The 9,456-nt window shown below is 50.1% G+C and overlaps 1 protein-coding gene across 8 annotated transcripts; it reads right to left on the reverse strand.

Moving 5' to 3' along the window:
• Nucleotides 1-2,100: 2,100 nt before the first annotated feature.
• On the reverse strand, nucleotides 2,101-4,667 carry LOC125520204 (vesicle-associated membrane protein 727). 8 transcript variants are annotated; one of them, XM_048685047.1, is made up of 7 exons: nucleotides 4,508-4,624; nucleotides 4,368-4,395; nucleotides 4,034-4,280; nucleotides 3,721-3,922; nucleotides 3,506-3,626; nucleotides 2,619-2,681; nucleotides 2,101-2,518 (listed from the first exon to the last, which is right to left on the reverse strand). In XM_048685047.1, exons 3-7 carry the CDS (start codon nucleotides 4,230-4,232, stop codon nucleotides 2,375-2,377), a joined length of 729 nt encoding a protein of 242 aa, XP_048541004.1. In that variant the 5' UTR covers nucleotides 4,233-4,280; nucleotides 4,368-4,395; nucleotides 4,508-4,624; the 3' UTR covers nucleotides 2,101-2,374. The 8 variants fall into 8 exon arrangements, with proteins under 8 accessions (XP_048541004.1, XP_048541009.1, XP_048541007.1 ...); XM_048685052.1 differs by having other exon boundaries at nucleotides 4,034-4,288; nucleotides 4,508-4,604; XM_048685050.1 differs by having other exon boundaries at nucleotides 4,368-4,411; nucleotides 4,508-4,584.
• Between the last annotated feature and the right edge of the window lie 4,789 nt (nucleotides 4,668-9,456).

Consider the following 9,456-nt stretch of genomic DNA (forward strand, 5'->3'; position numbering starts at 1 on the left):
CACCTCGACGTCGGCCGGGCGCGCGCCCAGAGCCAAGGCCAGCTCCGTGGCGACCTGCCTGCACGGGACGTCCTGTCGCGCGCCCTCCAGCCATGCCACAGTGGCATTGGTGGAGAGCAAGGCAGACTCCGCCTGCATGTCGGGAGTTGCGGGGACGACGACGTAGTCCACCTCCGGCCTGACAGAGGCGTCTCCGAGGCGTGGCATGGCTGTCCGAGGAGGAGCAGCCTGCGGAAGCGGACGAGGAACCTCCCAGCCACGACCAGGACGCGGCACCGCCAGACCTGAAGCAGCGGCAGGGCGAGGCAGAGGTGGTGGTGGTACTACTGGGCCGTCAATGAAACTGAGCGGCTTCCACTGGTTCTTGCAACCACACGACATGTGCCCATTAAGAAGGCAGCGAGAGCAGCGGATGGGCTCGCGGCAAGTCGAAGCTCTGTGTCCGCGGGCGATGCACCGACAACATCTGCCCAAGAGCCAACGAGGGATGGGAGGCGGCTTGAATGCCGGAGCGGCGAAAGCCGAGCGGCGCGGACCATTACGTGACACGACGAGCTGCCCGCCGCCGGTCTCCTCGCCAGTCGCCTCGACCTCGCGCCCCGCGCACGTCCTAGCTGCCGGCATTGAAGGCGCGGCCACAGCAGGACGGGAGGAGGCCAGCTACCCCGTCTCCCCGCGGTAGACCTGGCCATGGGCAGCCCGGCCCGGCCGGCCCGGCCCGACGCTGCTCCCGGGCCGAGCTCGGGCCTAGATTTTGAGCTCGGTGGCCTAGCCGGGCCGGGCCCGGGCCCGTCATTTTTGCAGTTTTTTGAAGGGGCCCGGCCCGAGGCCCGAGGCCCGGCGGGCTTTTGCATGTTCGGGCCGGGCTTGGGCCCAAAAACTAGGCCCGATGGCCCTGCCGGGCCGGGCTCGGGCTTGGCTAGGCCCGGCCCGAAGCCCGGCCCGGCCCGAGGTTTGGCCAGGTATACCCCGCGGTTAAGGTGAGGCTCGATTTGAAAATGCGAGGTGCCCGCGGCAGAAGCGGCGCGCATGGACCCAGCCAGGGTGCGGCCCGGAGGCACCACAGCAGGCTGCGAGTCGGGGACGAGCTTCACTTGGGTAGAACCACTGATGAGGCCATGACCGCGGGCGGCGGATCGAGATCTGAAAGCGCCGAGGTCGGGGGAGCCGGCAGAGCCCGCGGCGGCGCGGGCCGGGCCGGAGCACCAGCCGGGGCTCCGATGGGCGGCGGCGGCAGGGGCATGAACCAGGAGGCGTTGAAGCTACCGCAGCGCGACCCGGCCGTCGCCGCCGGCGCGGGCGCGCGAGGGGAAAGCGTGGGTGGGCACATGTGGAACTCCGCTGTAGTGGGCACTTTTTATCTTCAATAACATTTTGGAATAAGGGAAGAAAGATAAAATGTTCATGTGATCACACGACGGACAAAGCTTAGACCCGTGAACTAGAACGTACAACCATCCTATGACCAATTGGATGTCTCATGAGAACTGACCGTCGCTCGGGTGGCTAGCAACGCGGGTGCACTCACTGCCCACCAGCACTCAAGTCCTGGACTGGTGTTCTTCACAAAGGTTGATGTCACCAGCGAGGGTTCGAGTCTCTCATCCCCTATATAAGACACGGTGGAGTCCCCCATCTGTTCACTTTCACTTTCTTTTTGGGAGTAAGGGTCAGCTCCCTCGATACCGCGATGCATATACTCATTAAAAAAATGAACACAAGGAAGGTGCCATCAAGCGCCAAAGTTTCATTCAACTCATAAGCAGAATACAGCATGAATTACAAAATCCTGCAGCTGAAAGGCGAGGAGATTGCAGAAAGGGGCAAGAACTGTTGCCATGAGTAGAAGAAGTACAGTAGAAAACAGGTTCTGTTCTTGAATTGAGAACCTGATGAGCACAACTATAGGCAATGCCATTAGTATTCCTAGAGATATGGTAGGTAGACAGCATGCATATGACCGGAGGTATCCTGCAGAAAATTGCTGATAGGCGCTCGACTTCTCCAAGTTATACTCATAATTTTAATATGAAATCCCAAATACACCACCGTGATATATCTTTGGCGCTAGGTGCAACATGGATCGTCGTCAAGAGGATCTGAGCAAAGCAAGGTCCAGGCAATAAGCTTGTATTTCAGAATGTACATATAATCGAGTGACGTCCCCCTCTCTCATAAAGCTTACACAAGTACTCCAGATCCCTATGGTCTTATGGAACATAAGGATGGTCTATGAGGAATTAAGGGTCTCACACCACATAACTGTGTTCGGAACATAGCGAAAGCATAATTTGGTGGTCATTATATGCACATGACACGGTAAACAGAACATCAAATGACAAGGAAAAAAGGGCAAATGAAGACTCTGAACTCTCTAGCACTTGAAGCCCCTGCAAACCATTAGCCAGAGGATGAGGATCAAAAATGCGATGCCACCACCGACCATCAGCTTAAACCTCAGGTTCTGAAGCCACATCTTGCGCCTGAGCTCTCTGCCATGCCTATGGAAGCTGTCGGCCTGAAGTAAATTTAACAATGCAATCCTCAGTCAAAGTTGCTTACACATATAGGATTTTAAACAAGAGGATACATGTACACAAGGCTTGTTATATCCATACCTGCGACTGTAAGGTTTCGGTCTTGCCCACCAAAAGTTCAATCTTCTCGCCACGATCTAATATCTAAGGAATGTCCAGCACAGTCAAAGTAAAGTCAATGACATGAAATATATGAAGCATGAAAAAGAACTGTTGAATTGATGATTTCAGTTAGATGATATGAAGTTGTGGCTATTTTCCGCTTTGCATTGCTTGATCTCTTGCAAAACGGTAACTGAACAGGGCACTAGACTTGGATCTTTGCACATCCACCCATAATAATATATGCCCCAGGACATTGCAGTTTGCTTGCCTTACGTGCAGAGTGAAGATATATATGAAATAAATATTAAGAAACCTCAAAGAAAGGCATAAAATCAATGGATAGATTAAAGAACACAGCGTAACTTTGTCAGAGGAACATCGATTGTATATAATCCCTTGCCAGGAAACGGTATATCTTCAAATAAAATAGAGGACAAGATCCAATAATTACTGTTCATATTGTACTAAATCTCATCACCACCTATCACTGCCTATTTTAAGAGTACTTATTTTCATTTGAAAGTGCATCAACTCCAGCTCACAGTAATATTAATGAAGTATTACTGTAAGACATAGTTTCTGCACAAAAGCACATGTTACTTTTATGAGACCCATGTACTTAAAAATGCTAAAATATAAAAACAGCACGTTTATATCACACCCTTGTACAGCAAACTGTACATAAAAGAACATGTGATAGTCCCTAGTTAGCTTTATATTCCACTTAAACAGTACAGATTAAAATTCCAGTGTACAGTGTAATAGATTTAGAAATTTGAGATAACTGAGACTAAATTTCCCAACAGGGAAGTGTGTGCAACAGACCATCGCTCCGGATAGAACATGTTGGTTTAAATGCATACCTTCTCGATGTTGTCCATCATGATCCCTTTAACCTCTGAAAGATGTGATTTCACCTTAGAGAGCTTGCTAATTTCCTCTGGATGATTAATACAATACTGCATGTGATCCTTCAACCTTGGCCTGAACTCAGGACAGAGAGAAAATAATAAGAAGCACTTCCATGGTAATGAGAACACCAAAGTATATATAACCCAACAAGCAAACAATTCCATACCCGAATTCCCGGTCAAGATTGTAGGCGATGCTAAACCGGTCCTCAAACAGGAAATCGTCCTCATCCGCATCATCAGCAAGCGGGTGTTGTCCCTCCTCATCGATACTGGACCCATACCTCTGCATGAAGTCTTCCCTAACCCTCTCTAGGAACACAAACGGCACGCTCCTTCCCAACGCCTCTTCGGCCACCACAAGAAACACTACACACATCCGAAGTCAACTCAACAGGTTCGAGCGACACTGACACCGCACATGCTTTTCACAAGCAGGCTTGCAGATGCAGTGAACAAAAGAGGGATTCGTGAGCATACCAAAACCACGGTCAACGAGGAAGTTGAAGGTGTGGCCATCGCAGGAGTAGGTGGACCTGGTGCTGTTGGAGGGCAGCTTCTGGAGGCACTGCACGGCGATGGTGCTGAAGTTGCCGGAGAAGGCCGTGTGCTCGGCCAGCACCACGGAGCCCTTGGCCACGAAGCTGTATATCAGCGTTTGCTTGCTACCACCGTTCATGGCTCCTCCTCCCTCTTCTACCTCCCGAAATTAGCCACCGCAGAAGCCCTAATTCCCAACAGCACTAATCAGCACAAAGATTGGCACGAAACAGGAATCGTATAATTTGGTACCGCGTGGCACCCAGAAACTAACCTCGATTGACCCAGATTGATGGGGAATACTAACACAGGATTTCACTCAAACCAAAATATGAATCGGATCAGATCTCGGGGTGGGGGATCAAACTCGAAGTGAAGGCGGACAGGGAGCTTCGAGGCGGGGTAGGGGAGTACCTTGTAGAGGCTCGTCTAGCGCAGGGGTTGGCCGTCCTCCTCCTCCTCCCCCTCGCAGTGAACGTGAATCGACCGGAAGAGGGCGCAGCGGTTGCGGGTCTATTCCGTCTTGTTGCGTTGCCTTAGTTGAGAGTTAAGTTACTTGTTTGCCCTTCCCGTGGAGACAAAGGCAACGACACGTTTTTCTTTTTTTTTGAAAAGGACGGCAACGACAAGGTTGTGGCAGGGTGACATAGAGCATCTCTTGCACATCCACTAAAATTCAAAACCTTAAATTTAGTTTGCTGTACGTGCTAAATTGATTTTACGGATTGGAACCTCTTCAGCCGGAACAGAAGCAAAAAGAATTTGTTCGGTTGAAACTTCTTCAACGGTACTGCATAATTCAAAAAAAAAATCACACAAGAATTTGTCTGAGATCATCACAAACGAAGACGAGTTCATCACATACCAAAAGGATTCTTACATTATCGAACGGATTACATAGTAATAATCTTTTCCTATCTTTTCCTAATTCTAATCTCTCCCTATATATATATACATATATATATATATATATATATATATATCTTTTCTCTTTTCCTAATAATAAAGCAGTTATTGTTTCTGATCGTCCATCATTAATACTTTTGCAGGAAAGCCCCTAAAATTTATACGAATAAACTCACAGTCCGATCAAGTCAACGCGAACAGCCACGAGCGATAGAAAAATAAAACTCCCAATCGCATCTCCACCTCCAGCGCGCCGCCACCCTCTGCCGCGAGGCGCCGGCCCCAGCCCCGCCGCAGCGCGCCGCCCCCGCCTACCCTGCCGGCACTCCTAACCCAATTGCCCCCCACGCCTGTGGCGTTCTACCGCCAGCGACACCCCACGCTGCGGCCGTTGCCGGCACGCATACCCGCGGGCCTCCGTCTCCCCTGCTGCCGCCGCTGCCCCGCTCGTCCAGCGGGCCGGCCCCGTCCATGGTGCGCAGGGGCTACCCACGCCCTCCCACGCTCGCGCGCGCCTCCTTCTGCCCTTCCGCCGCAGATGACGCCGCGTCCTGCAGCTCCACGGATACGTCCTCCACCCTGCCGACTTCTTTGAGCCTGATGCGACCCCGATGGTGGCCGCGCCCTGCAAGAGCCCGCTGCTGCTCGGCCCGACGTCCTGCCGTGGCGAGCGCTTGACATTATTGTGTAGGCCCTAGTATAATAGGCATGACTCTAGGACACATCCCCCGCTCTCATTCCATGACCTTTATTTGAACAAACCGTCCCTACACGTGTCACCGCCTATCCTCCTTCTGGCCTTCCCCGATCATGGCTGAGTTATCCATCTAGTCACATCACGTCTAGACATTATCAATGCCAAGGGGATGAGCTTGACCACCTCACGACATATTTGTCGTTTAACCCTGCCAGGGAAAGGGGATGTTTAAACCAATCTCTTGTGCGGGAGATGATGGCCGCCATCCGTGGGTCCCTCTCCGCACATGTTTCATACACCATGCCTCATACTTTCAGTCGCTCTGCACATGTCCCATCATGCCTGCTTCACATCACACATGCTTGCAACTAATATATTATTACACAAAAACACATTAAATGGCTATAAATAATGGAGTTGACAAAATATCGCTATCCTAGTCATGTTCATACACTAAAATGGCAGACCAATAACTCATTCATAGGAAATTGATCCCCAACAACAGAAATTTCATGATTCTTACATAATTCTGATTTTTGGACCCTTAAATCAACCACAAAAAAGTGCTTACCAGGAAAAAAAATTAAAATAGTGCTTACCAGACATACAAACTTTAGCGTTTCTTATTGAAGTGGCGCTAGATTGGTAGCATTTGTTGGCCTTTGGCAAATCAAACACATTGGAAGTTCAACTCATTTTTATTGAAACCATTGCCATTGTGATTTTGAAAACTCGACAACATGGAAGATTCCAACCATGCGTTGCTACACCTTAGAAAATGTAGCTTTGCAAATAATATTTACAAAACAGTGATGAATTAGCATCTGAAGCTCTCTCCTTGTACTCGACAAGAGAAACACTAAGCATCATTGGTAAAATATGAATCAACGCATGTGTCAGATCCGTCTCAAGTTTCACCTTTTCCTGCTCTTCCAGTGAGCAAAAAGGCATGTGCATTTGCCTCAGAGTAACAAAATTACAGCCTTTAAATCGAGCTAAGACCTATAATGATTATTAATAATGTAGTCCCACCTAATTCTCCTGTACATATCATGTTAACTAAGTAACGGTACACATATGCAAATATATAATATAAAAATTTAACCAACAAATAATGATATAGTCTTACATTTAGCGAAATGTTAAAAAATAGCATAAATCATAGCTGATAACAATATAATAAATTCTTGTGAATGATACTTTGGCAGTACATGGGAACCTGAGATCGTATTTACCCGTGACATAATAAAATCCCTCAGAAGAATATTTCTGAAAAAAATTACATACTATGCACATTCATATGGAAAAGGATCACTCAACATCACCAGCTAGCTAGTAAAAATGCATGAGGAGAAAAATCTGAAAATAAGTAAATTATTTGAAAGAACTTTTCCCCGTTCTTTAACAATAAGAACAATCATGGTGACATATTAGAGCTTATTCAGGACATCTAATTTTTTTACTGAAGAAAGTGGTACATGTTTCAGCAAACTTGTTGAATTATGCATACCATTATGTGTGTCATCTCGACCTACAATGCTTGGCGAGGATAAGCAGGCCTACCACAAAGTCTGCGGCGGTGGCCGCGAGAGCGACCATCGGGTTGCCCATGGTGCGGCCCTAAGCTACAGAACACGCCCACGACTTTGCCGCCTCCACCGGAGAGGGTGCGGCAGTAGCCGCTTGTAGGGTATAGACGTGCTCGTCGCACGGGATCACCTGGGGAAGTATCGGTCCAAGGAGGTGTGTGCCCCATCCACCGCTTGAAGGAATGTACATGAAAAGATTTAATTTTCCAGGACTGAGCTTTCACGACAAAACATTGTGAAGTGAGCAGGAGCACTAAACAGGGTGATCATCCCACCTTGATGCAACAACTTGGGGCAGATTGGTAGCACTTTGGTACACACCATTGACTACCAACCTATGCGAGTCAATCTCGTGCCATCCAACTTGAATGATCAAGGCACAAGAGGAAAGAACAGACGTCTATCATGCAACGAACACACCAAACAAAATTAAATCTCTCCATCAGTGTTCTTACCTTGTCATGTCCGCCAGGCCGGTTTAGGTTGGGCTTTCACTTTCACGCGAGGCAGCATGGCCCTCCCTGCAGATCTCGATGCGCCGTTCTATTCTTCAGGAGTCGTGTCCGATCCAAAATTTTAGCAGCCATCGCCGCCTTCTTTTTGTTCGTGAGGGAGATTTGGCAATCGACATGATGGGCAGGCCGGGTCACTTGGCCAAAGGCTAGTGTTGGTTCTGGAACCACGGCCGATGGTGGAAGCACGCGTGCCGCGGGGCTCCTCTCTTGCTCTGCTTTGATGCTCAGACTCGACGTAGACAGATCGACCTATCGGCGATGTGGCCGATACAGCCGTTAAGAGAAGTAGGCCGACAGGCTATGTGTCGCCTGACAAAGAGCAGGAAGACGATGGCCTTGACGCCACCACGCACGCCTCCCAGAACCACCTCAGTGTCGTTCTCCCAACACGGAGACAGCGGATTCCAGCGATTTTTGTCGAGGCCTCGAGGGCATCCATCGTCGGCACCGGCACCTCGCTCGTCCTATTCGCTCGTTAGGCAGTTGCATGAAGATCGAGCTTGATCATCCAGTGCCCCCCGTCCTCCCTCTCCTTCAGATTCACCATGAACTCGATTCGCTGATTGGCGATTAGTGCGAGGGTTTTCGGCGGCGAGGCGGGCAGCGTGGTTTGTCAGGCCATAGGTTGATTGCCGCGACTTCATGCTTGGCCCAGCCAACATTGCAGGGTCCATCAAAGCCACTTTGAACACGTACGTGCAAACTGTTGGTCAGGAATCCTCCTGTTGGTCTCGTATATATATGGAAATGCAAGACATCCGATCTGATTGAGATTTTGATCTGGAGTCCCTTATTATCACACCTGTTGTGTCTCTTTTTGTTTCCAATGGAGATGCCAGTTTCCAAAAACTGCTATTTGAAGATGTTTTTTTTCTAGTTCGTGAAACGTTTTTTTGGTTTTTCAATTCCTTTGCACGTACTTGAAACAGAAACCAAGATCGAGGGGATAAACACGTTTTTTTTTATTTTTACCAACTACGAAGGTACAAAAAAAGAAGATGACGGTGAACCCACGGAGTCAATCCATACTTTATTATTAGGGAGAGATATATCTTTCCTCTTTTCCTAATAATAAAGCAGTTATTGTTTCTGATCGTCCGTCATTAGTACTTTTGCAGAAAAGCCCCTGAAGTTTATACAAATAAACTCGCAGTCCGATCAAGTCAACGCGAACAGCCACGAGTGATAGAAAAATAAAACTCCCAATCACATCTCCACCTCCAGCGCGCCGCCACCCTCTGCCGCGAGGCGCCGACGCCAGCCCCGCCGCAGCGCGCCGCCCCCGCCTACCCTGCCGGCACTCCTAACCCAATTGCCCCCCACGCCTGTGGCGTTCTACCGCCAGCGACACCCCACGCTGCGGCCGTTGCCGGCACGCATACCCGCGGGCCTCCGTCTCCCCTGCTGCCGCCGCTGCCCCGCTCGTCCAGCGGGCCGGCCCCGTCCATGGTGCGCAGGGGCTACCCACGCCCTCCCACGCCCGCGCGCGCCTCCTTCTGCCCTTCCGCCGCGGATGACGCCGCGTCCTGCAGCTCCACGGATACGTCCTCCACCCTGCCGACTTCTCTGAGCCTGATGCGATCCCGATGGTGGCCGCGCCCTGCGAGAGCCCGCTGCTGCTCGGCCCGACGTCCTGCCGTGGCGAGCGCTTGTCGT

The sequence above is a fragment of the Triticum urartu genome, chromosome 7, assembly GCF_003073215.2.
Source record: "Triticum urartu cultivar G1812 chromosome 7, Tu2.1, whole genome shotgun sequence".
Lineage (NCBI taxonomy): Eukaryota > Viridiplantae > Streptophyta > Magnoliopsida > Poales > Poaceae > Triticum > Triticum urartu.